This window comes from Gasterosteus aculeatus, chromosome 6, assembly GCF_964276395.1.
Source record: "Gasterosteus aculeatus chromosome 6, fGasAcu3.hap1.1, whole genome shotgun sequence".
Taxonomy (NCBI): Eukaryota; Metazoa; Chordata; class Actinopteri; order Perciformes; family Gasterosteidae; genus Gasterosteus; species Gasterosteus aculeatus.
In genome coordinates this window covers 6431318-6458664 of record NC_135693.1, presented here as the reverse complement: position 1 = coordinate 6458664, position 27347 = coordinate 6431318, and the positions used below count along the sequence as shown (strand labels likewise).

Genomic DNA, 27347 nt, shown 5'->3' with positions numbered 1-27347 from the left:
GCTCGTTACAATGAAACAACTAAAACCTTTACATAAAAGATCCAAGATTAACATCCAAGAATATTGTATAAAGTTTAAAGGCCACTTCAAGCCTCACTCACTAAAGATAAGGATTGTAAACTGAAACTGAATAAAATATGTTAACAGAGAGAGAGAGAGAGAGAGAGCGAGAGAGACCAAATATGGTCACACCGGTGAAAAGGTGCGCCTCGCGAGCAAACCCCGCCCACCCCTGAGTAGATGCAAACAGGTGTGACGTCAATAGAGCAGTTGTGTTATAAATGTACTTGTCAAGAGCTCTTGTGTCAGTTGGACAACACTCCTCTAGAGGGACAATCAACAAGCAGCTCGATCAATTCCAGGTTTTAGTCGTTTGTCTTTGTGCGCGCGCCCGTGAAGCCTCGCTCGCGCTAACAGGTTGAACCGAGACACACCTGCAGGGAGCAGAGAAGGAAGCCTTGTTTTCCCCCCGAACACCATTCTGCGCTCCATCTTTGACCTCGGCGGACGAAGGAGGGACGGAAAGCTTTTCCTGGTCTTTTTCCGTTTTTTGATTCATTTCATCATGAAAATGTGGATTGTTCTCGTCCTCGTTGCCTTCGCGGCCGGAGCCTCAGCCCAATCTTGTAAGTAGCTTTTTTTTTATTTAAATTTTTGTTCGGGTTTAATACTCCCGCTTTATTAGTTAAACTCTTTTCAACGCAGTGTGGACAAAGCGTCCCCGTGATGTCTTTGTGTGCTCGTTCCCGTTCCCTTGAAGTGCGCTTCCGTCGCACCTTTTTTAACTTTTTTTTTTTCTTTAGAATAAAAGTGTTTAAATGTTGCCTTTTTGATGTCGTGTTTTTCACTCTTTTATGCCCGTAAGTGTGACGTTTGCTCTTCTAAAGTGGTTGGTTTGCGGGGAAAGGAGGGGGGGGGGGGGTGCAGGTGGTTTCGTTGAGTGGGGGTTGGGAGGAACCAACGCCCAGGTGTAAACCTGCTGCTCTACCTGCTGCGTCGCCTCCCTCCGCTCAGAGCGCTGAATGAGCCACAATACAGGAAATCCTTAGACTGCGCCCGCCGTGTATTCTGGATAATGTGTATCGCAGGGTAGTGGCAATGAAATAGCTTTTCCCACGGTGTTTGACACATGAGTGGTCTTTTGATGTTTGATGGTGTGAATCTTGTCTAATGTCTCTATTTTCTTTCTTCTTAGGTTCATGTGAGACAATGAAGTGGGCCACCTGTGATGACGCTCCATGCGCTTGTAACATTCTGACCGGCGACAACAATAGACAACCACTGAACTGCACGTCACGTAAGTAAAATGTTGTGATTGAGCCTTTTTATTTCTTTTTATTTGTTTGCTCACTATTTTGCACTTTTTGTCCCCCAGTGATCCCCAAGTGCTGGTTGATGAAGGCCGAGATGTACCGAGCCAAGAAGGGCCTCGACACACGTACCGGCGGGAAGCCGGTGGAGTCGGCCTTTGTGGACAACGACGGCATCTACGACCCGGAATGCCAGAGTGACGGCAAGTTCAAAGCCAGGCAGTGCAACAACACCGAGGAGTGCTGGTGCGTCAACAGCGCCGGCGTCCGTCGTACCGACAAGGGAGACAAGACTCTCGTGTGCGAGAAGCTGGTGGAGACTCAGTGAGTGTTGCTCTCCATCGGTGTGGGTGAACGGTAGGGGTGGGGGAAAAAAAAAACAAAATGAAAAAACGATGAAAAATGAAATGAGAAAAAAACGATTTTTCGATTTCTCTAGAACGATTCGGTCTCGATTCAGAAAAGTTAATAATCGGAATCAAAAAAAAGTGTCTCGCGCGAGATATTTGCTCGCTCGAGAGGTTAATCTCTGCTCGCGCTCAAAGGTGTATTCTACGCACTCGCTGATTTTCTTTTTGACAGTAAGGGGGCGGAGCCAGTCACCATGGTATCTACACCTGATTGGTTACAAACCCCGTCTGTGGATTGGCTGAATGCAGTGGATTGCATGCAATGCATTCACACAACTATAGAAGCCCATTTCCGCACTAATGTAAGGGGATAAAAAGTCGAAATTATGAGATAAAACGCCCCCCTTCGGTAATCGTAGTGGACCAAAGATGACCACCAGCTACAACCATAATTACCGGCACGTTAAGAGCAATGCGTCCAGCTCGCAGACCGGTCAGTCTGAATATCTTGCCAATTTTGAACTATGAAGGAGCCTGCGCATATCTTATCTCATTATTTAGATTTTCCAAAAAGTCGATCCGTATTGAAAGTTGGCAAGATATTCAGATTTGGACTTTTTCCCGGTATTTTACAAATACGGACCGGTCTGAGACTAAGAGCAGCTTTTTCTTAAATTAAAATAAAAATAAATCTTAAATTTTTATTTATTTTTTTACATAGGCTACTTCCATATTGTGTTGAAATGCAAGCTGCATTGTTGATAGAAAATATTTTTTTTTTCTCTTAAAAAATTAGGTTATTCATCTGTTGATTTTCTTTAATTATCAAATAAAGTAGGGAGTGATTAGCAACCTCAGCGTAGCAAAGATTTTAGAAAATCGAGATGCATCGATAATAATTTTATCAGTTTTAGAATCGATAATTTGTTTAGAGTCGAATCGTTGACCTCTGAATCAAATTGTGAGGTGCCAAGAGATTCCCACCCCTAGTGAACGGTGTCTGTTTGGCTGCTAAATGTTGACCATTTCTCTCGTTTTCAGCTGGCTCCGTCTGCAGCTCACCCACAAAGCGTTGACTACTCCATTAAAGGCCGCCGAGCTGAAGGAGTGAGTACATTCAACGGACTCCATTTTAATCAAATGCAAATGAAACCACGTCGTAGACATCAGTGTTTTAATATCCCTCCATTGCAACTCCTAAATTTGTGTTTTCCCTAATGCAGTGCCATCGCCGATGCCATCAATAGACGTTACACCAACTTTGACAGGAAGCTGGTGGATAATGTTGAGGTGAGTTTTGAAAACGTGCCTTTGTATCAGTCATTGCCACCCTGGCCTTAAGAAGGTACCCGACTAACTAGGCGTCCCGTCTGTTTTTGCGCAGTACGACGCAGATTCCCGCCTGATCGTGGTGGACGTGAAGAAGGCGAAGGGAGAACGCCAGACTGAACTGGCCAATATGGCCTACTACATGGAGAAAGACGTAGGTTTCCTTCCTCATATTTCTACATGTGGCCTGAAGTGAGTCCCCCCCCTTTGTACTGACTCCTTGTTGCTCGCCCACAGGTGAAGACGTCTCCCCTGTTCAAGAACCCGAACAAGTTTGCGCCTGTGATCGGTGGCCAGACACTGGAGATGGAGAATATCCTGGTGTACTACGTGGACGAGGACCCACCCACCTTCACCATGAAGAACCTGTCGGCCGGCATCATCGCAGTCATTGTGGTGGTGGTGCTGGCCGTGGTCGCCGGCCTGCTGGTTCTGGTGAGTTTTATTTTAATCTTCACTCGTTCCATTTATTCCGTTTTTATAAAATTGTATGTTTGCTTATTTATTTTTTATCTTTTTGTGCAGTTCTTTGCCAGAAAGAGACAGAATCAGAAGTACAACAAAGCCCAGGTGAGTTGAACTTCCAATGACTGAACTTGTTATTTTTTGTACAGTGAATGTTCTTAACCCCCTTTTTATTTTGTTTTTCATCTCTTCAGCAAAGGGAAATGGATCCCATGTAAAGTCTTCGTTGCAGTGGGGCTCTATGGAGAATCAGCTTGTATATTTTGGAAAACTTTTTTTTTTTTTAGCAGTGGGATTGTGCCAATTTTCTTTTTACCCTTTTTACTTGAGAAATACAGATTGGTTTTTTTTTTTTCTTCCTGTCACAGCTGGTACACCATTAATTTATAGACTAAAGTGTTGATGCAACGCCCCTCATGCCATAAAGAACATAACCTTTAAAACATGCTAGTCACATTGCTGCATTTTAATGTTAGAATATGCCGAAAATAGTCTGAAATCTTCTTAGATTGTACAGTTTCCTACTCATGTGTTTTGGTTTGAATTGTCTTTTGTAATAAAATCTTTTTAAAGACACTGGTGTGGTGCAGATTGTTTGTTTGCTCTGAGGGAAAAGTACAGCCAATAAGAGGGAGCGTCCTTTTTGTCTTTCACAAGATGGCCGCTCTGGTTGTTTACCTGGGGCAGGTTTCTGTGGGTGTGGCAGTCCTGTTTTTATGGAGTCATTATCCTGGTATTGATTTCTCGTTCGCAACCAACTGGAAACTGCTGTCTTAGCATGTGGTTACAGATAGCTTTGACTTCCTGTGAATTCTCCATTTCTAGGATTTCGCCGAAGCGAGCGGTTAATCATTTGTCTGGCCTCACCCAGTGGGCCCTCCCCCCCCCCCCCCTAACCCATCTCCACAGGGACAAAAGCGTGTCTAACTAGTTCAGGCAGGTTGGGTATCGGCTGTCTGCCCCACCCAACCCCCTCTACTCAGACTGCAGGAATGAGGTGTGTAAAGCACCCGTTGCAGGTCTCCATTTTATTTTTAAACTGAAACCAGTGCATTTAACGGTTTAAAATTCATGACATGACATCTGTATGGAGATTACTGGAAGAGGAAATCCATTTCAAGAAAGTTATGTAAAGAGTAACAAAGGCCTGTTCTAGTATCTGATCCTTTTTAAATATGTGTCACGCGATTTTAGGGAACCCTAGCAACCAATATACATTTCCACCGACCACAAATACCCGCTACATCCTTACCACGTTCCTCTAAAACAATATATTCCAGCCGGTGTCACGCTACGTTTCCTTTTAAAAACTCATAGGCTTCTGGTATTTGCATGGTTTAACTGCTCTCCTGGCTACTCAGTAACTCCGATCACAGGGTCCACGCTTGTGTCCTCTTACGTCTTAACGACTGGCCTTGTCAAGCAGGACCTGCGCAATGCAAACATTTTCACCGCACTTTGTCTTTCCTCCTGCTTTCATCGTTCCGTATCCTTTATTTTACAACAAATACTGTGAGTGGTTCACTGCCCGCTTATCACTTCAAGAAGGAAGAGAAGTAACAATTGCACATACAAAAAGTAAACCCAGCCCGTTAGACACAAATCTCCAGGATCTGACTAGAGACCAGAGGATCTGCGGGACGATGGAATCGGGCAGTGCCGCTGTGCATGAGTCCTTGAAATGTGAAAGGCGGCTCGGCAAAGATTTCTCAGTTTGAGTCACCACGCCGTCACAGCAGCGTGGGGGTCTTGCCGGGACGTCCCAGCGGCGGTGGGGATTTGCTCCTCAGCTCTTTGCTCTTCAGACTGACAGGCTGCGCCGCCATCAGGGCCGGGGCCGAGAGGTGGTGGGCGGCGGCCTTCTGCTGATGAGCACTGTTGACGTAACTGGAGACGAGCAGGGTGATCTCTCTTATCTGTTGATGCAACAGAGAGTGGATGAGAGACTGGCACATGAAGAAAATCCTGTATGTGGTCCGTATCCACTAATGACAGTACTGCAATATTTAGATATTTGCAGTGTTGCGAACTGGGTATTGTGACATGACTCAGTGGAGAAGGGGCCGTTTTGTGGTTTCCTCTACTTAATCCTCTACCCAAAAATGGAACCATGCACACACTTCTGAAAACTTCTCAGGGTGTATCATTAGAGAGACTCCAGCCTGCTGAGCAAAAGACCATTTTTTGATTCATGTTAATCTGCAAGCTAACAAGCTAAATAGCTACTTACTGGCTAACCCTCGCAACTAAAATGGACTTTGCTTCATGGTCTATTTTACTCCAAGACCAAAAATGCTTGTTTACAATGTTTCATGAGGGAACGAATCAAGGTTTATTGAGAATTCGGGTCAATCAAACTAACCCTTCTGCAACCGGATGATTTGCCCCCCCTGCTGGTCAGTAGAGAGAACGCAAGTATCAAGACACTTCCACTTCATTCAGCAGAACTCAGTTTGCCGCCTGGTTGTATGCAAAATTTGATAGCACAAAAAAGAAAGCACAAAGCTGATAAACGTGTTTTTAATGTTGTGCTATATTATAACTTTAATTGACGCAAAACAGATCCAGCGAAACCGTTTCAAACCAGCATGAGGAAGGACGGTGGACACAAGAGGTTCTTCTCTCACTCACCTTGGAGGCGTCGGTTGCAAACAGGTGTTTCTCTGTGGGTTTCTCTTTGCTGCCGTTGGTGTTCTGACCGACAAGCAGCATGAAGTACTGCTTGTAGCCCCCAAACGTCATCAGGTTCCTGTACGAGTGGGACGCCAGCGGCTTCTAAATACACACGGATGCACAAACACCATGAGCAGGGTGGAGCCCGACGCGGGAACTAAATACATGCAGGGTGTTTGAGCGCCACGAGTGAGTTTGATTGAACGGGTACTCGGTGGCTAGCGTCCAAACGCCACGTATCAGGCTGTTTGCCTCGCCCGTACTGGCCACACCAGTACCGTTCTCAGTAGCCGTACCGTAGCTGGACCGAGGAAATGACGGCCAGGTCTAACTGGGGCGACTCCAATCAGAGGATTCGATCCCAGGCTCTGCTAACCTGCGTGTTGATGCGTCCTCAGGCAAGACACTTAACCTCAACATTGCTCCTGTAGCTGTGACTACAGTGTGTGAATGCTATAGTTAGTGCGTGTGGCACTGTGTATTGTAGCTCCTGTCAGTCAATGGTGACATGGCGTGTTAAAGCGCTTTTTGTCGTCGGAAGAGTTCATCCACCATTTAGCACCAGAGATGCTTACCACAGACCTGTGCTCCAGAACGCTGACGCCATCTTCATGCACGGCCAGCCAAACGCGTGCCCCTTGCTCCGGAGAGGAAGTGATGGACTAAACAACAGGGAGAGAGAGAGAGAGAGAGATCAATTCCTTATCAAATGTATTGCTTGGGAACTGCTCTGCCACAGACGGCAAACTGGTGCCGACGGAGGTTAAAACTGTCCAACGCATCAGCGGCACCTCACTCGCTCACATTGAGTCCATCCACCTCAAGCGCCGCCTGCGGAGGGCGCGCAGCATCATCAGGGACACCATCACCCCAGCCAGAGTCTGTTTGACCTCCTGCCCTCTCGGAGGCGCTACAGTTTCTTCCCCTCAGTGGTCAACGAACTCCACCCTGAACCCCGTTGAGAGCCCCCAACCCCCCCCCACCCCCCCCACCATGTCCTCTCCATCATCCCCAACCTCCTCCTCGCCCCCAATTACACGTTTACATATATACTTTTTTCAATATATTGCTTTCTTTGAACTTCTAGTCAGTGTACCTGCACTTGACAATAAAGTTAAATCAGAAATGTTATAATATGACGTTAATGTGAAGATATATGTATATCCAGAGTCAATACAACATACTCAGATTACAATCTCGCTGCCCTTGATCACCGCCGAATGGGGGACACATGAAGTGAATGAGCTGTATGGCGTATTAGTAGGACTAAATTATTTACAAGCAGAACAAACACTGTTAGACATAAATGGAACCCCCCTGCACGAGTACAACGTGAGCAGATTTAGTCGAGGCTGAGAGTAAGGCGCAAATTACCGCCCGACTATGGTGTTGTTCTCCCCCTAATTTGCGTGAGCCATCGTGATAGAATGCGGCCCTGGAGACACCTGTCCTAGCATGTTTGTAGCTGCCTGCCTGTTGTGTCATTGTGTCACTGCGATATCACAGCACTGCCAATCAAAATGAAGGTCGTGTCCAAAGACGGGTGTGGTCCGAACAAGGGGATCAAAATGGGGCCGTCAGACATATGTTATGTTTCAAAAAAACACATTGGGCAGAGCTTCCTTTTTCTTTCTTTCTTCTGCGTGTGTGCTGCAAAGGCAATAATGACACAATAATTACTTCTCATTTCTCACTTCCTATTTTGTGTGCAGAAAGGAGCTATTTACTTTATGCCTATGTCTTTATTTTCACATCCCTCCAGAGCGGCTCAGGTTACAAGCGAACGAGCTCAGCAAAGAGACAGAGAGACACACACAGCATCAGAGAGACAGAGAAAAAAGGGTTTTAAAAACTTCCAGTTAAAAGGTTTTGCACTGTCCCCAACCTAAATTTACCTCAAAATATGTTTACAAAATGTTATTGGAAAAGTAAAGTGATATATACTTATTTTATGACTAAAACCAAACAAAAAAATGTTTTACAGTGTATGTTTAAAATGCAATCAATTCAAAACAAAGAAGGAACTACCTTATTTTGGTGGTGTGGTTGGGGGTCTTACAATGTCCATATATCCTCAATGTGTGTGGCTGCTGCGCTGGTTTTCTCACAGCTAGGATTAATATAACTTAAACTGGGAGTAAAATTGTACAGGTAGTTACAGGATGTGGTTATCTGGAAGTTGTTAACAACTGTTAGCTGCTTACATTTATGTTTACTGATATTGTACTGGGCTGTGTTAATACTAAGATAGCTAGCTACTGGAGCTCTCCAGTGTGAGGCTTAGCGAATTTGAATTACAAGAAATAACTATTGACATCTCTCTAATCTTCGCATTGATATTTCCTGTCAAGTCAAAGTTCATATTTGTGTTAAAATTTCACCATGACCCTCTTCTTTGAATCCTAGAAACACCCTTGTTGAAAAATAACCTTAATGACCACATCAGGTTACTGTCTCACACACACACACACACACACACACACACACACTTACTTCTACTTCAAATAATTTGGCACCAAAGAAAGGCCACTTCCTTGCAACGGTGAGGTAGATCCTCACGCACTCGGAGGAGCTTCGACCCCTCAGGGAGGCCCAGCGGGCGGAGAGACGCTGCAGCAGTTGCCTGAGTGACGTAGAAGCGATCAAAGATACGTTGTGTTCAGGGGTATGTTAGGAAATTAAAAGGTTTAACTGCAGGGGAGCAAATTGCTTTGATGAAACCTACATTTTACAACGTTAAAAACATCATAATATGCTGTCACCGAATTAACCGACACATTATCACAAAAAAACAAACAGATGCACACACATGGAAGTGGGCAACGTGTGTGGACTGAGTGTTCTGTGTGGTCCGGTACCTGAGCTGCTCCTCAGACATGGTCTTGCGGTAATGTTTAGGGTAGAATCTGTCCAGGACCTGCTTCAGGGTTTGGTTGGACTTGGTCTGGGCTGGTCCAGGGGCAGAGAAGGGACGCTCAAAGTCCCCAAACTCCACCTGAACACAGAGGTAGTAAGTGTCATGGTGTATTATTTTACTGTGGGGTCTGGTCTATCAAACAATAAAGTAACTTCTAAACCTGGGCCAGCAGGGCAGCCATCTCCAGAGCCAGCTCTTTGTTGACAGGGAAATGTCCCGCGACAATGGCCTCATTTGTCTGGTATGCCAGCAGCAACCTCTCCCTCTCTGACTCCCCCCTGACCTGGAGAGAGAAGTAAAGCCTGCGGATGGAAAGGTACAGACAGGCCATTGAGACAAGGGGCAAAGAGGCATGAGGAAGGGAAAGGGCCGGGTGCTTCCCTACCTGTTCTTGTAGGTGAGGCGGACCGTCCTGGTGTTTTCAGACTTCCCAGTGTGCTGCTCTTTAGAGGCCTGCTCCCATTTGGAGATGATGTCACAAATCTGCAGGGGCGGTATGAAGATGATGGATTGAAGACGAGAGAAGGGTCTGAACACTGCCTACCTCATAAAGAAGGACAGATCTTGACCTTGATGCCTCCTTGGAGGCAGTGCTCCAGCTCTCGTCCAGTGGGATCATCGGTGTACAAGCTGAAACAGGATAACCCCGTCTTCCTTATGCCGGAGTCCTGGTTGAGACGACACTGGAACTCGTCCACCGTGGTCGAAGCATCGAAGCTCACCACCTATAGGTACGCAGGTGACATTTAAGTTACTCTTTCAGTTTTTTACATGTCATCTTCTATACCGCTTATTCTTAGAGGGTCGCGGGGAGGTGGGGGGGCGAGTCGATCCCACCTAACATCTGACGAGATACCGGGTACAACCTGAACTGGTCGCCAGTCAATCGCAGGGTTAACACAAAAAACACCAACTATTCACACTCACAATAACACATCAACGCGCAATTTAAAGTCACCAATTAACAGAAAGGCTGCGAGGTGGTGTCTGACCCAGGACCTTCTTGCCGTGACCACGCCACCATACCGCCCTTTCATGACGATCGTGTAGGTGGTTTTTGTTTGTTATTGTGTTTTAGTCATACGGCACATTTATATACAGGAAGCCCTGAGCTGAAACCAGGCCGTGATGTCATCACTTCCAGCAAGTGTACACCGAGAGCAACACAGGGAGGGACAAAAACAAACACTCCCTAAAGAGAAACCTCCGCTCAGAGCGAACAGGTAGAAAGGGGAACTTGAAGCATGGGCTCACGATTATGGGATGCACATTTAGCACACGCCGTTAAACTTGCGTTACATAAAGCTCCTGTGTTAAATGAGGCAGCAAGAACCAAACTGAACCAGCTTCGAAGGAGCCACAGAGCGGTGTAATCCTACCTGGTAGGTGTTGTTGAGGAAGTGAACAGGGACGCTAAATGGCAGAGAGTGATGATAGGGATTCCTTAGTAGGATCGACAGGATCTCCATGCGGGACGGTCTGGCCTGCCTCTCGCCCTTCTGCTGGGTCCGCTCCAAGGAGCGCTGGCAGTAGACGGCATATTTACCCACCTCCGTCCTGAGGAAGCAACGGTACAGAAGACAGAGCATAGGGTATAGAGATTAGATAATAAAGACATTGACAATCCCAAACAGGCCTCCTTGTGCTTGGGGAACCCTCCGGAAGCAACAAGATCCTGTTACAAAATGTGAATCTGAAAATAATGAGAACAGGAATTACGAGTGAAACCAATCGGTATAGTTAAAAGACTTCCAGATTGTGTTGTTTAAAATCTTTTTTCGCTTTACTTCTAACTTGTGTTTGCAAAGGTCATGTTGCATGGTAAGTTTCAGGGGCCACTGTCGGTTTCTCACCTGGAGTCTCCGTGTCGTTTGAGGTGAACCTGGAGCAGCCAGAGGAACGGATGCTGGGGCAGAAACAGTCCTACACACAGGGCTAGAAACTGCCAACCCTAGAGAGGTCAGAACAAGCCGTGACAAATAAGAGAGGATCTATAAAGAAAGAACTGTGTTCCCTGTGGAACAATGGAAGGTTTGGATCCTGTGGATCCGACAGTGGCTTCATTCACCTACACGGTTACCAAGCAGCCACCCGACTGTTTTGTGACTCATTCTGTTGTCAATCAGGTTTCATAAACAAATACAGCTTTGAATTCTGCCCTCTGTGGGTGTTACTGGTATATCTGGTTATAGGTTAGGTTAGGTTAGGTTATGGGAGATCACATGACAAAAGGAGAGTATTGGACTTTCTGTTTGCCTATAGCTACAGAACCTGCCTATGTTTTTTTTAAGCAAAAATGTTCTCAGTAAACCCTGGTGATTGACACATGAGGGGACGTTTAAGACTTAACTATTGAGACACTCTCGCGCACACTACTGAGACACTCTTACATGTACATACATGTGAACCTATGCACACACATACAGTAAATAAAACACTACACATACTCATCTGAAACACACGCGCATACATATATACTGTTGTGTCATATACACATGTAACGTATATATGTATAACGTAAGAGCATCTCACTAGTGTGTGTATACATGAAATCTCACCAGCATACAGAAGCATCTCAGTTACACTGGAAGGCGGAAGCAGGGCAGGTTTTGAGCAGCGACAAGCGCCAATGTTACGCCCTTCCTTAATATGCTTTTAGGTCCAGACTTTCCCGTCCTTGTGTAGGTCCAAGTTTATAAATACCACCATATTTAAATTACAGAATGTAATTTTATGACATTTTCAGACAAGAAGTTAGTTGTCTAAGCAACATTTCTGCGGCCGGTTTGTCAACATTCAGCCTTTGGAAACAATTTTCCACGAGGATGTCGGTGCTGTGAGGTCCAGTTAACGGGACCGTCTGACCCCCTCCAGCACCGGGCGATCAGCCTCAGCGAGCAGCCTGTTCTCTGCCCTCTTTGCTTCCGCCTTCCGCTGTAACTGAGATGAGTATGTATAGTGTTTTATGTATGCGCGTGCATAGGTTTACAGAGTATGTACTGTATGCATGTGTAAGTGTCTCAGTAGTGTGCGCGAGAGTGTCTCGTTCTAAACGGCCCCTTCATACGTCGGTGTTTTCCAGCAAACAACACGAGCTGCTGCTGCCGCCGTCTGGTGAGAACGCTGACCTGCAGGGGACCCGGATGGCCCTGCGGCAGCCTTCTCTGGGTCTGCTTGATGAGCTGGCAGAAGAACTCGTTCTGCAGCTCGGGGTGGGCCAGGCCCACCTGCAAGGCACTCTGGGCCAGCGAGACGTGGTAGTCGATGGCCGGAGCGTCGATGGCCACGTTGACGAAAAGCTGACAAGTCTGAGGAGGGAGGAGGGTCAGAGAGTTTAAAAAGAGGAGATATCACGTTTGGAATGTTGTCAAAAAGTTGTTGTCACTACTGTGTATAAGTGCGTGTACCTTAAAGAGTTTAACGGCCTCGGTCTGCAGAGCTTGTGAGGGCAGCGTGGTGAGAGGAGACAACAGGGCTTCCTTACTGAAACACAACATGGGGTGTCTCCAGATCTGAGAGTCTGAGAGAGCGAGAGAAAGGCTGCTAGCTAAAGGTCATGATGGAAACATGTCATACAGATTGTTGTATTACAATGTGCCCAATTCAAGAGGTCCTAAAAAATACATGTGGTATGAAATGTAGCGTAACTATGGACAAACAAAAATTACTGCTTGTAATATATGAGGTATTTCTTTTACCCGGACCTATTGATCCAAGCGTATTATATTGAAAAAAAAGACTAAATGATTTCCATGATTTGTTCACGATGACAATAATGAATTCTTATTAAGTGATACTAATCCATTAGTCTTTGAGATACTACGTCAGTAATGTGGGATATTATTTTGAGTTATTATTCAGAGATTTTAGGCAATTTATTTACTGCTCTGTGTTACGTGTTACAAAACCGTTTTCTTTCATCACCAAATGACGTATTCCGTTGTGATGTTTTAATTGGGCTTCTTTATGCTGTGAGTGAAACCCAAAGATCAAAGACACCAACAAAAAGAAAAGGAATTTGTAGAAAATCTTTACCCGGATCTCCATCCAGTTGGAAGAGTTTCCCCACCAGTTGTTCAAACTCAGTGCCGACTTTGCTCACTGCGGCGCCCGCTGCCACAGACAGATGGTAGAGCCACGACTCCTGCACAGAGAAACATACAGCACACTTTCACATTCTCACGAGAGAACACAAGGAGGTCGGATCAGCTCAAGATTAAAGTCAGGCAAATCTTTGCATCGGTTGTTAGAACCTGGAACATGGAGGAAGTGCAGTGCAGAAATATGGCAAATAAGACAAAAAGAAAAAAAACGAACTGACCTTTTCGTGGCGGGACTCGATGAGCAGGTAGGTGGGCCCTTGCTCCTGTGGATGGACGGCGAGGATGAAATGGGCTGCGTCTAAGCCCCGCCCACACGCCTTCAGGTCATCACATGAGTCCTTCGTCCTGTCCACCTCCTCGACCCGGGCCTCCCACAGCTTAATCTGGCCCAGGGGGAACTGAGAGCACACGCATGGACAGCGTTCAGCGTTGCACCTCTCAAGTGAGGCTCCTTCCTGTTGAATCCTTCACTATTTGACACCAGCCATGATTGTGCTGTTGCTGTGGAGGCCCACAACTTTGCACCATTTTTCAGTAAAAATCAAGGCAAAAAATAAATAAAACTGTTCAGAGATTCTCATTCAGCTCTGAAGAGTTCTGCAATTAAGGGACACAAGAGACATTTTGAAGGCGAAATAAAACAAAAAGTTCATAAGGATAAAAATGAAATCAGGGGCAGTAAGTTCAGACCATTCTTACTCATTTTGATTATGCTCTGATTGTACAGTTTTGGGGAGATAGCCACATAGTTATAGTCCAAATTCTGGGCTATGATGTACCTCATCATGTTTGTTACTCTACTTTGATATTTTGTGTAAAGAGAAGAACCTCTTCATGGCAGCTTTTAAGATGGCGATTAAAAAGAGACGGCACAAGGCAGAACCACCATCACAAGACTGGTGCCTTATAACTTTGAATGCAAGTTATTATATCCAGAAGATCTGTTAGGCAGGCCTTTTTTTAATGAATGGGTTCTCTCTCTGATGAAAGTCACAGTTCGGTCCCCACGTCCTGGAAACATAAGATCAAACGTTGAACCTCACCTTGTCCTCTTGACTGCGAAAATAGTACAAGGTTTTGCCGATCAGAGCGCACCAAACCCGCTTGGAGTAGCCGTGCTTCACCTGCGAACACACGGAGAAACTAAAGCCACACAAACACACACGTGCCTCACCCCCCACAACCAAACAAAAAAAGATGTAAACCAAGGGGAAACACTGAACTGTTTGTTTGTTTTTTTAAAGTTATATCTTGAGATGACATTTGCAAGGACCTTGATGAGCAGTCCCTTCATGCCGGGGCGAATATCCGGCTGGGTGAAGAGCGGACTCGCGGCCTTCAGCCTGAGCACGCTCTGCAGCACCCGCAGCCACTCCTCCAGCAGGTTGGGCGAGTCGGCCTTCAGGTAGCACACGCGCTTCCCCGTCACGACCTGCGGCGCAACGCGGTGACAGGAAACACCGGCCAGAGGTTGGTGAAGGACGGGGCAATTCTGTGAGACGGTATTCGAGGACGGACAGAAGTGACACATACCTGGAGAACTTGTTTTCCGTCTCCGCGGGCGATGCTGCTGGTGGCGTTGACCTCGATCTGACCCTGAGGCTTCCTGATCACGTCGCTCTGTCGGAGGATGACAAAGTAAACTGAACACTCGCACCTCAGTAAAAACAGTACCATAGCGAGACGTGGACAATATACGAAAATATATATGTATGGGAGACATTTAAAAAAAGAATGCACCAGTGATGTAATTATAATAAAGCATCGGCAATGAAGAAAAAGTGTGTGTGACCCACGGGTGAGTTGTAGTACAGTAACTCTCCGTCTTTGAGGACAAACCAGCGTCTCTTCCAAGTTTTCTTCCAGGTCTTCACCATCTTCAACAGGTAGCCTGACTTCTCCATTGGTTCCTGCAGAGACGCGACGCGGTTCAGTTCGACGTAGTAAGACGCAGTCCGCAGGGCGGAGGAGGGAAGACAGAACTCAATGTCCATCTAGACTAAAGGGTTGAATCTAAAACAGATCACGGTTCTCGTACTGCTTTATTTCACTTTATTTGACATGTCAAATATGAGTCTGTGAAAAACCATACAATGAATAAATTAAATAAATCTGTATGGACACAAGAGGACAAATTATGATTTGTTTTCTTTTTGAAAGCCATTTTGTTATTAATTCCCTTTCCTATGAAAAAAGGAAAAAAAAGATGCAAAAATGTTCCAAAAATGTTCCAATCAATCTAACAAAATAAAGCCTTGATGGAAGAATTTGGTGAAACTACTGTGGAGTTATTGCAATCTGAATAAACGTTATTGTCTCATTTGGCAGCAGGTAATCTACAGTAGGAATAGGAAGTGGAAGTAGGTGTCGCCCATTGTTTTGTGGACTGACGTTGTGAAGCCTTGAGTTCAGCGACCTTGGCTTTTTGTGAAGTGACAATACTTGGACACAGAGACGCCGTACATTAACATACGTGGCTTTATGTACTCATGCGTACAATGTTTCTAAGTCAATAAATCAAGACAGAAGCAGAGTCATTTACTCATAGACTTCTTTTTGCACCCTGATGAGGGACCCCTGCTGGTCAAGAGAGAGAATGCAAGTTTAAGGCACTGTGGCAAGATGGTGCCAATACGGTGACTATTTGCACAAATACACACACACGCACACACACACAGTGACTCACGCTCCTGTCGCCGTCTGAGGAGCAGGTCTTCGGCAGCTTCTGCTCCGGTTCGGGGCACTCTGTGTCCGTGGAGTAGGCATCGGGAGGGATGGCGTAGTCGCTCTCTGACGTCATCGAGGACATGGACACGGCTGGAGGGGGACAAGCAAAGTTGAAGCCTCATTGTGTCGGTGCAGAGGTCAACATCTGGCGGAGGGGTGGGCTTCACCTCTCTTGAGGGAGCGCGGGCTGCCGTCCCTGCGGGAGCTGGAGGAGGCGCGGGAGCTGCAGAGGGAGCCGTCCTCCTCCCCCGAGCTGGACGACTCCTCGGAGCTGGACGACTCGTCCGAGAGAGGGCTGCTGCTCAGCAGGGTGGCTTTCTGCGAGACGCGAAAGAGAAATGGGGGGGGGTTATCAAGACAAGAAGGGACAGCAGACCGCGAGAGATGTCGTCGCCGCACTCACCCCCTTCAGAGTGGTGTAAACCGGCGCAGTCATGTTCTTATAGACGAGGGACGTGTACATCGCGAAGGCGGGATAGGAGGACAGGAGGGAGGGGTCTGCAGACGCACGGGCCACAGTTCAGTTAGTCAGTGCTGATGGGGGATTGTCTCTTCTCATTCTGCGTCTCACCTTTGGTAGTGGGGCCCGTGCAGGACGTCTCCGACAGGCGGATTCCTGACTTAGCCACGGCATAGATGCGCCGCTCCTGTGGGGAAGAAAAGAAAAAAAATTGTCTGTTGCAAATTCTGTTACTGTTACACTGACCGTGGATAAATGCCACATATAGACCCACTTCCAAACTCCCAAGCTATCCCTTTAACGCCTCCTAGCAGCAACAAGTAGCCCGTGCCACAGTGATCTGGTCCATTCAGCGCACTGCTACGCGATGGAGTTCAGACAGACTTTCTTACCCAGGAGGGCAGCCGGTGCAGCGGGGGCGTAGGGGGAGCTGAGATATCACCGCCGACCTCCGCACCAGGTTCCGGGAGGCCACGCGAGGTCTGCAGGGCTGTAAACGCATGACCGGCCCTTGAGCTTTGAGGAGGCATTTCCCTGGCCGTCTCCATGCCAACCCGCTGCTCCTGGTCCAGGTCGGCTTCCTGCGGGCGGAGCGTGCGCAGCATGCTGAGAGCGTTGCGCGTGCGTCCCTGCGGTGCCTCGGTGCTGGTCGGGGGCTGGCTCAGGTGTCTCTTGGCCAGGGCCGCATTCGTCAATCCGAAGCCCGCCGGGGTCCGCAGCCGGGGCTGTTTGGGCGAGGCCGGGTTATCCCTCGGGTCCTGGGGCGGGTTAGCTCGTTTAGGGGTGAGGGCCGGCGTGAGCATGGGGCTGGGGGTGTTGCCTTCGCCCGACGAGGATGACGAGTCGAGTCGCTGGGACTTGAAACGTTTGTTGAGCTCCTCAGAGGTGAGGTCCTCCAGCTTGGCCCCGTGTGCCTCCTCCTCCGCCTCCCCCTTGTACCCCCCAAGCATCCCATCGGGCGCCCCCAGCAGGCCGAAGCCGGGCCGCTCAGCCCGCTGCATGTCGTCGTCAAACAGAGAGCTGCTGTCGTCCGAAGCGGTCAGGTAGGTCTCACTGCCGGGGCGGCTGGACTCCGGACCGCCGCCGCCGCCTCCTCCTCGACCTGCTCCTCCTCCATCAGAGGCAGCGCTGGAGAGCACCGAGGAGACGCCACGAGACTCGGGTCTGTGTGCGCTCCCACCAAGGCTTTCGAATGCACTGTCGCCCTCCTGAGGTCCGGTAGGGTCCGGTGTCCGGACTTCACCGTTTGTCCCAGAGGAGGCTTCTTCTGTTAAAGCAGACATGGAAGCAGCAGCTGTTAAATATCTTTTTGTTGTTGTAATGCCTGCTTCAGCCACAAGAGGCGGAGGTGTACACCACCAGAAGAGTTTTAATTTACGAAGCTTGCTGATATACAATACAGGTAGTTTAGAGGTCATGGAGAAATGAAAACTTACTAGATAGAAACATAGGGAAGTGGTGCTCTTTGCCCTCTTGTGGCCGAAATGAGTATTACAACAAACTAAAAGAAGATCCTGCCCAAAAACATTTCCCCACATGTTGCACTACATAAAAAACATTTATGACAGACTTAAAAAATCAATCACCAGAATTGTTTTTGCTCATTTGTCTCTGCAGGCTTCCGTACGTAAGTTCTCAAGTAAATAAAAACTACTAATAATTTTTCTAAGGCAATTAAATAATTCAATTTAGACTAAAACTTGTGAGTAACTTTCCAAATTCCAGTTTGTCCCAGAATTACTATCCGGGGTCAAAGTTATGAATCTACGGCGACGTACTGGTTGTGTCTCTGCCCTCCGTCTCCTCCTGGCTGCTGACGGTCCTCTGGCACGGTGCTGGTCCGACGAGCACTTGCGGGCTCTTCCCCCTCACCTGGAAACAGCCAAACGTCAGGCTGCTGAGCCGCTTGGCCTCGCCTGGTTTGCACAGGACTTCTCTTCCGCCGCCGCACTTCTGCTCGAGGGCTGCGGATGAAAGAACTGAACGTTATTATCATAATTATAATTTCAAGCTGTTTTGGGATGGATAAACCAGAGTTAAAACTCACACTGCACTTGTTTCTGCAACTCGCCAATCTGAGCCTCCTGCTGCTTGTTGGTTTCTCTCAACGCGGCGTTCTCCATCTCAAACTGAAGAAGGAGCATGTTTCAAAATAAAAGCACCTTTCTTGGACTCAGGGATTTACCTAATGGAGTTTTGTGCAACTTGAAATCAAAAGTAATCATTTAATTTACCTCGGACAACTTCAGCATCACCCATTCCTTGATCTTAGCGGCTTTCTCCTCCACTGTTTTGGCGTCCTGAAGTCGGATCTGTTTCTGGAGAATTAAGACGTCGGAAATGGTGTTTGTGAGTGCGAAGGCGGACTGCGAGCCACGTCTCCCTCCGGCGTGCATGTGCTCTTACCTGCTCCTCCAGCTGCTGCTCCAGCTGGGCGATGACGTCCTCCTTCTCCTGCAGCAGAGCCTGCAGCTCCTGGCACCGTCGGAAAAGACGGACCTCCGAGTCTCCCGACTGGCTGTCGGAGGCCTTCAGCTTCTCCTCCATCCACTGCACCTGAAAACACGCACACACACACAGACCGTTCATACACACACCACACTGAAAGTGAAAAAGTGAACAGCGCGCTCGATTTGGGATCCTGACCTGCTGGTGATCGGCAAAGGCCCGTTTTTCGGCATCTGTCACCTGCGTCTCCAATTGTTGAATCTGGGGAACAAAGAGAACTCTCTTTTAAAGGTTAATCCAATAACTTACTACTGAAATATCTCTCCAAACACAACAGCACCAGATAAAGACAGAGGCTCAGCAGCAGGACTTATGTCTCAAAAGAATGTTTGGAATCACATGTAAGAGACATAAAGTTCCCTGATGTATCAAAAATGTGCATTTACATATTTAGCTCCTTCAGTTCCTCATCAGTGTGTGTGGTAAAAGTGCTCCATTGAGGCAATGAACTCCACTCAGTGCCTGCTATGTTAACAGAGGAGGCTGTGTTTCTCCTGCTCTTGGGAGCTTTGCCTGCAGTGACTACACGTACCAGCCGGCCTCCGAGGCCTAGGGCATCACAACAGGTTCGGGGACGGCTGTTTTTGAGGCCCCCAGAGGGCGGAGACCAGACTCTGAAAGAAGCTGAAACGTCTTTGCATCCAACTACGTCGCTGTCAGGTCGAACAGCGCCGCCGGATGCAGCAGGGACAATAGATTACTGCAGAAGTGCTGCATCCGGCACCTTTAACCGGTTTTATAGTAAAGACGAGGCGTCACATCTGTAAAGGCACAAACGGCTCTTTGTGTGCCGAGATCAGAGCCGAGCATGTGGAACCTGGTAGCAGTGTGTTAAAAAGGTCACACACGCGCACGCACACAGGCATATGAATGCACATGCACAAGGACACAAAAGTCCAGTGGGAATGGACACGAGAGACGACTTCATGAGCAGCATTCCTCTGGAATTCCTCTGCTCAAAGTGGCGGAGTCGGCCCGAGGACGGTCTCTGAGACCTCAGCGACCTCGTGGGGGAAAAATGGGCGGGAATGGCGCCTCAGCTTCAATACTAAAATTAGAACTAGAGTGGATTATAAGGTAACCTTTGACCATCCCCCTGGGGGGGAGGGAGGAGGGTCAAGCTGACACACCAGAGAATAGGATGTAGCTAAGAATAGGACAAAGTACCGAAAATAATGATGGAAATCGTCGAATCATTTACTGTGGAGTCAATAGATACACAGGACCGTTGTCCTGTCGCTCATTTATACTTTTCTCTTACAATCATATAAAAGTACATTTGAACAGTGGCAGCGAATAGCAATGACTCCTAAATAAGTCATTCATTGTACTAACGGGACCTTGACCTGATTATACGAGCGATGGATCAACCAATTAAAAATCACCAAGAGTCTACGGCTGAAACCAGCAGCCCCTTCAGAGGTCTAGAGAAACCTCCACCCAAATTCCTTTATGTGACTCCTTAGAAATGTGCCTCGGTGCAACATTTTTGAAGCGGACGCTGAAACTGTGTTCAGCTGCTCCTCCAGCTGGAGGAGCAGACCAGGGGAAGCTGCCGCCCCAGCGCGGCCCAAAAAAGGCAGCCACGCCCTGCTAGAGCCGCTCAGTGTTTCCACTGCACAGCATTTCCTGGACCGGAGTGGGAGCGGCGGCTCACACTGTTCCGCAGTTACTTGGGAGAGTTCTCCAGACAAGGCTGCGTGTCTCCGCTATGTCATCGGGCAGTAACTCTGCACATGTGGGTTTGGAGATACAGCGATCCAATTCACCCTCCAGCGCTGATGAAAACAGAACAAAAAAAAAAGGGTTTTATTCGACAGCTTGAATACTGAGTGACAGTGAGTCCACAGACCGCATTTGATCCTCTTTTTACCTGGATGTAGAAAAAAAGACTTTTTGTGGCTTCAGTGTGATTGCCCCCCCCCCCGAATAAATCTGCGTTTCCCACCCATAACCACTTCCATGCACAAAAAGGGGGGTGAAAGGTACGAAATGAGGGGCTCCTGATCTGAAACACTGCACTCGAAGGTTCCCCGGAGGCCCCGCACACAGCAGCCCACGTCCCTGGAGCAGATATAGCCACTGGAGCGGAGCGGCCCGTTAATGACAGGGCTCGTAGCGTGCTGGAGATGGAGACGACACACACACTACACACACGCGCGCACACACATGACAAGACAAAAACACATGTCTGACGATGTGTGATGATATTATCATCGGTATCAAACCATGTTTGCTACAAGTGCATATATTTCCTCATTCTGTATGTTATAATAGGATGAGTAAGGGCCGGGTGCACACACACACACACACACACACACACGCACACACACTCGGCTCGCCTCCAATCCAACCACCCAAAGACGCTCCATCCCCTCCGTGCAGCCGCTTTGGATCCAAACTCTGGCTCAACTTCCATTCTTAGAATTCCACAACTGGCGCTCTGTGGCCGACCTCGATCCTGGACTACTCCACCCTTCTCCCTCCACCCCCATCGCTCCGTCCGCAGCCAGCTCACAAAGCCTCCCTCTGTAGACGCTGCGAGTCCCAGTGCTGACCTACAGCTTTTGATACTGAGGACTTGCCGAATAGAGTCAGTCTGCTCACCGAGGGCGTGAGACTAACGGCCAGATGTGTTCGTTGTAAATCTGTTCGACGGAATCCAAACTGTTGACAAGCGGGGGAACAAACTGTAATCAACATTAAGTCTGTGTGAGTCTTTGACACACAGGCCGCAAAAAGACTGATTGACTCATTGGTCGGTCGGAGGCATCTGGTGGTGGTGACTAAGTGATAATTTATATTTATGTATATAAATATACACACTCGATGTGTGGTTTGAATATTTAATGAATAGTAAAAAGGAATAATAACAAACAAACTGCAGTGCACTAGATTTTATCTTAAAATTAGATTTCCAAATGACAAAATCCGAACCTCTTAAGTGAGCCCTTTTAGGCCTTGGATGGAACTGATTTACATATAACACCAAGACCACGTCTTTTATTCATGTTTAAACGCATTGAATTTCTTTAAATTCATTCGGAGAGCAACAGACATACAAATACTTACCACAATAAGCTTCTGTATTGTCAAACGTTTAACTGTTCAAACTGTTAATTCGATACGCCACATGTTTTGGTTTTTAAATTAATTGATATTCTTTTTTAATGTTTAAGCCAATGCATGAAACATGATTGGTCCACCTGAGCAAACCCCGCCCAGACCATGGAGGAAGTCTCCTCTCCAAATGTGCAATCAATCAGAATGGAGGACGAGACCAGAGTGCGCCACTCCGGCCGCTTGTGGTTTTGGTGTGTGTCTGCTGTATGTACAATATCAATATATGTGTGTGTGTGTGTGTGTGTGTGTGTGTGTGTGTGTGTGTGTGTGTGTGTGTGTGTAGTTTGCAATGGATACAGTTTCATTATTGGCACCTAATTCCATGACAGGAGGCACACGCATTAAGCAATTTATCATCATTTGCGCTTTCCTCTCATACAATATGCAGATGATACGTTGTTTATAGGGATCAGGTTCTCAGAGAGATGGAGTGAAAATGAACTACGGGTGTGTTGCGTTAGGACGGGATCGGCTGACGTAAAAAAGTAACACACAGCCTCTTTGTCTGCGTCTTTAGATGTGTAGCCTACTGTTCCGGCTGGAGGCCCCGCAGGCCGAATCCAGCCTCCTCCTCAAATAGCTGCACTCACACACGCAATGCGTTCTTTCAAAAAACCCTCTATGAATGCAGACACGTTCACACATACAATATCTACATATAAATAGCTTCACTAAACTGGGTGTTTCCTCCCGTGGGGCTAAATCTTTTTCTTTCTTCCTCGTCACTCGTCCTCATCTCTCTTGCTCTGGCGTTCTAGGACTCCAGCAATAAGCCAAGTCGTAACATTTGATTGACTTAATCTGACCGCTCAAGCAACAAACATCTTAACTCGTTTAGATTTAACGAACGTACCCAACGCTCCAGGTCCCTAAGGACCAGAGCCAAGACGAGTCCTTGGGGCCTTTTCAGTATCCCACCTCCACCGTGCTATGAGGGGGATTTTGTAGTGACGTACACGCGCCCCCGCACTGCTTTTAAAAGCAACAAGCTCTGGCTCAGTCGGTGGGAGCCACAGTAGAGTGAAAAAAAACATCGGCAGGGGGTTGTGCATGCTAACATGATGAGCTCATAGCATCGCCGGGTAAGTGATGGGTCATTCTACAACAAACCGATGGGAGTTATTAAACGCATCCGTGTTGCAATCAGACGGCTGCAGAAAAACTGCTTTGATTTTAAATTGGAGATTTGGAGATCAGTGGTGCAGAAGTATTTTGGTCAATAAAAAGATGAAGATATGCGAGTGAACTCTGCTTGAACTCTGCATCCTTGGGACTGAGTCAACGCTATTGCGGATGGCGCGAAATAACAGGATTACAGCTTTTCTCCGTCAGAATCGCAGCAGCCCCACGGGCCTCCTGTCGCAGTGCACCGAGAAAACCCAAACCGGCATCAAACTGGCATCCAGACTAGCACACGGACAGCTGAGCGCTTACCTGCTGAACCAACAGTCAACACCACTCAAAGAAGAAAAAGGTCAACCGCTTATGCCGAGCTGAATTATAGAACGCGTGCGTTTGATGGTGTGTTTTATGGCGTTGAGCGGAAAAGCTGTCGAGGGCCAAACTGTCTCCCGAGTCTCTACCAGAGGTTTTTTTTTTGCTCCCCGGCAGAGTTTACTTTGACTCTGTAATCAACTGGAGCTGGGTCAGTCCCATCATGCAGTGCGTGGCGGAGCCGCGTGGTCAGACTGCTGTTTACATTAGAGCTCTAATCAGCCTCCCTGGAGAGGGGCTGCAGATCTAGGCCACTGAGCGGTTTGGGCCGGACCGGCGCAGGGAGGGACGGCCAGACAACCCGCCCCCCCCCCGCGAGATCTCTTTAGCTCCGTCCTCCAGCCTGTCTCCATCACCGATCACACGGAGACGAGGGGGCTGTGTAAAGAGCAATCATGTGTCATATAGAATTGAGTATGTTAACTGCGTAGCATCAAAAATTGTGTGTGTGCGTGAGATCCAGATCCGGCTTCACTGCCCCCCTTTGACCTGCAGTCGAAAAAGCTCCGGCGGAAGGAGGCGAGCCCGGGGCCCGTCAGAAGCGCCTTGTTGCCTTGTAGCTTCGCTGGGCCTCGCTTGTATACCGTACAGTATACAATCCGTCGGTATGTGAATTCTAACTTAGCCACGGAGCGATGAAGAATCAGTCATGTGACTGGTTATCTGATCTGACGGTACATTAACAAAACCGTCTGGCTGTGCTGGAAACAGTACTACACATAAGAACATGATCGTACTACTGTATTTTTGGGGGTAGGTTGACTATTTTCCTCTTTGTCTCTTATATTCTCATTTAAATGATTTGGTTTTTTGCGCGCTCGGACCCACCTTGTCGGCGGTGAGCTCTCGAATCTTGATGACCTGCACTCGGAACTTCATGAGCAGCGCCTCCAGGACCACGCACTTCTCCTTCCAGACCTCCTGGCTCATGGCCTCCCCGCCCTCTGCCATGCCTGGGGGGGGACAACACAGCAGAGATCAGCTGTTCTTTTCAGTCGTCAGCATCTTTAGGTGTCCAGCTTCCAGGAGAGAAACGACAGGACAAAAACAACATAATTTGTCTGACAGCTTTTGATAATTTGGTGCTACTTCCCTTCAGAATTTCTCCTTTTCAGGCGAGTGGAAAGAAAACATCCATTCAATACACATTCACGTGTTTACTTAACCTTTTTGTTTATGTTAGTCTGTGACTAAAATCCCAAAAGGTATCATTAGATAATGCCCACATTGGCGTGATTAAACATAACATTATTATAGCAGATATGTATATACACCAAGTTCCTCAGAGTCCAATCTGTATTCTGAAAATGTTTTCATTTTATCACTCAAATCTTAAAAAATCATTTCATTCCTAAAAAAGGATGTCAAAAACTAATTTTTAGAATTGATGTAGTGATACACAAAGTTATCCAAAACCCACTCAAGCCACAAACACCGACTGTGACATTAATTGAGTCAACAAAATGAAACCAGAGATTTGAACCAAGATTTATCTAACGTTTCAATTTAATATCCCAATGCCTCATTTCCAAAAAAGAATTGTCTTAATGTCAGATATTAACTGTGGAGGTTTTCTGGCCCTGTTCATTTAATTTCCTACTCACTTAAGGGTATTTCTTCCATTTTTTAAACAAGTTTCATATCAAAGTTCCAGTTAATAACTTTGATGTAGCAAGGGTTGATTACTTGTGTTATTGTTGAATTAGGGGAACAAGTGTTGTATTTTGTTTTTAAATAACATGAAGTACACAAATATATCTAGACTAATTATATATATATATATATATATATATATATTTGTTGCCGCTTGATTCAGACAGAGAGCTTGTTGTTGTGCAGATGTTTTGCTAGCAGCACCTGAAGTATTCCAGAGGTCGAGCCCAGACGGACTCGTGGGCTTTAACCAAAAAGTGGAAAAAACAACCCCACACAACAACTTTGCACCAAGAACCTACACGGGACGTACTCGCGTCATGCGTTTTCCAGCTCTGCTGTATGAAAACAGGACACAGAAAGATGAGATGAGATGAGAGGGACGGACGAGGGTCTCTGAAGGAGGAGGAAGGAAAAGATAGAAAAGCCTGCGTTTTCTTTCTCCCCCGTATAATAACCTCTCATTACCGGCCTGGCTTGCTTACAAAGAGACTGCAAACATATGGCGAGCGAGGCTGTTAAAAGAGAGGAATGGTTTCCACAGGCTTATTTCTGTTGCCTGTTTTGCCGCGGTGAATACTGGCGAAGGCTGGGAGGGGGGCATGAAGGGGAACGACATATAGGAGGAACCGTGCCGTGTTGGTGAGGGGACTATGATGCCATCTGCTCTTTTATTATACATATATATATATATCTATTTATAGAAGTAATACAAATGTAATGCATTCAAAGATTATTTGCCAAACCAGCTCTTTATATTACCCTGAATGAATTGAAATATGCTGCAGATTTTACTGCAACTTTAATTGTATCCTGAATTTGATGATTGATCATGATCCTGATTATTGTTAAGGTTTTAGTTGATTAAGGCCTTTTACTGACACTGATTAAAATAACACATTGTTATAGTGCCTGAGTTGTGTAAATCTGATGGGGACTTGTCCTCTGGGACGATGATTCGCGCACCCTTGTACGTCCCTGTTGAGAAGAGTTTGTGTGAGAATATTAGCATCAACAGATACGCACAGCAACGACGAAAGGACTGACAAACACTAAAGGCCATTTATTTGACCTCTGACTCCTGACGCAAAGTTTCTTTTTGTTTCTGCAGCTCACTTCCTGTCGAGTAAAGTAAGGTCAGCCTCAGTGGAGAGAGAGAGAGAGAGAGAGAGAGAGAGAGAGAGAGAGACATAGAGAGAGAGAGAGAGAGAGAGAGAGAGAGAGAGAGAGAGAGACATAGAGAGAGAGAGAGAGAGAGACATAGAGAGAGAGAGAGAGAGAGAGAGAGAGAGAGAGAGGACCAGAATCTGCTGTCTGTGCACTTATCTGTGGTTCTGTGCTCTGAACTGGTGACGTATTGTAGTAAAGAGCCATTAAAAGCCTTAATTAGGTGATGATGATCCAAAACATAAGGACCCCCCCCCAAAAAAACATCCGTTATTCATACAGAAATGTAAAAAAACAGCGTGAGGCAAAGGATTCAACTTGAAATAGTTTGAAGTACTTTAAATGTAATTGACTGTACTACGTCATAGTTGAAGTATTTTGATTTTCTCTAAAGCCAAATAAATATTAGGATATTTAATGAATTGAAACTGTATATTTCATCTTATATAACAGCAGTCAGAGAAAGACACAAATAGCATCACTTACTTTGTTTTGCTTGAACAATGAGTTGTGTAGTAACGGGAACGAGGAGAGACCGCGTTCACAGTCATCAGTGTCACCGACTAAATCACCAATTTCCCTTCACTTGTTCTACCAAACAGCGTTTTGTAATAACCGCGCCGATTAAACAATCAACCCTGTCGTTTACTATTCTATAAAAAAGTGCAAAGTTTCATCAAAGTTTCTCTATTTACCTCGAGATTATCCGATGGGTCGAATATTTGCGACGGACTTCAGTCCATGTCGACCAGCGTCCGTACGGTTTGTTGTTGCTGCTGTGGAGAAAAATCCCTGTTTTAATAGTAAAACGGTGAATTTGTCTCCTGACTGGGAGGATTTCATTTTAGCTTTCGGGGAAAAGTTGGAGATGGGTTGGATGTTTTAAGAGAGCGGGGCTTAACACGACGCGGCCAATCGTGTGTTCGGTAGGCGGGTCTTTGCGCTGCAGAACCACTACGCCCCGTATTTGATTGACGTGGGTTTTTCGCCAATGAGAAGCCGGAGCGCAATTTCATTGACGGAGCATTAATGGCAGCGTGACAACTTGTCGGAAGTGACGTCCAACAT

At 46.8% G+C, this 27347-nt stretch overlaps 2 protein-coding genes across 3 annotated transcripts; one reads left to right on the top strand and one right to left on the bottom strand.

Annotated features, from left to right (window-relative positions):
• The first annotated feature begins 226 nt into the window (after positions 1-226).
• epcam (epithelial cell adhesion molecule) lies at positions 227-4030 on the top strand. Its single transcript, XM_040178209.2, has 9 exons — positions 227-626; positions 1196-1297; positions 1376-1634; positions 2702-2767; positions 2884-2950; positions 3045-3143; positions 3227-3424; positions 3515-3559; positions 3649-4030. The coding sequence occupies exons 1-9, from the start codon at positions 566-568 to the stop codon at positions 3670-3672; spliced, it is 921 nt and encodes a 306-aa protein (XP_040034143.2). The 5' UTR covers positions 227-565; the 3' UTR covers positions 3673-4030.
• Positions 4031-4467: 437 nt separating this feature from the next.
• Positions 4468-27168, bottom strand: plekhh2 (pleckstrin homology domain containing, family H (with MyTH4 domain) member 2). Of its 2 annotated transcripts, XM_078103927.1 has the most exons (31): positions 26975-27132; positions 24288-24412; positions 20500-20620; positions 18981-19043; positions 18741-18890; positions 18569-18652; positions 18382-18463; positions 18113-18298; positions 16727-17601; positions 16446-16521; positions 16278-16372; positions 16042-16192; positions 15834-15964; positions 14944-15057; positions 14681-14767; positions 14421-14579; positions 14191-14271; positions 13366-13545; positions 13080-13188; positions 12452-12564; positions 12173-12352; positions 10898-10995; positions 10424-10601; positions 9614-9769; positions 9430-9527; positions 9205-9346; positions 8986-9122; positions 8621-8750; positions 6703-6789; positions 6086-6229; positions 4468-5370 (listed from the first exon to the last, which is right to left on the bottom strand). In XM_078103927.1, exons 5-31 carry the CDS (start codon positions 18879-18881, stop codon positions 5185-5187), a joined length of 4200 nt encoding a protein of 1399 aa, XP_077960053.1. In that variant the 5' UTR covers positions 18882-18890; positions 18981-19043; positions 20500-20620; positions 24288-24412; positions 26975-27132; the 3' UTR covers positions 4468-5184. The 2 variants fall into 2 exon arrangements, with proteins under 2 accessions (XP_077960053.1, XP_040034141.2); XM_040178207.2 differs by lacking the exon at positions 20500-20620 and having other exon boundaries at positions 26975-27168.
• Positions 27169-27347: the final 179 nt, after the last annotated feature.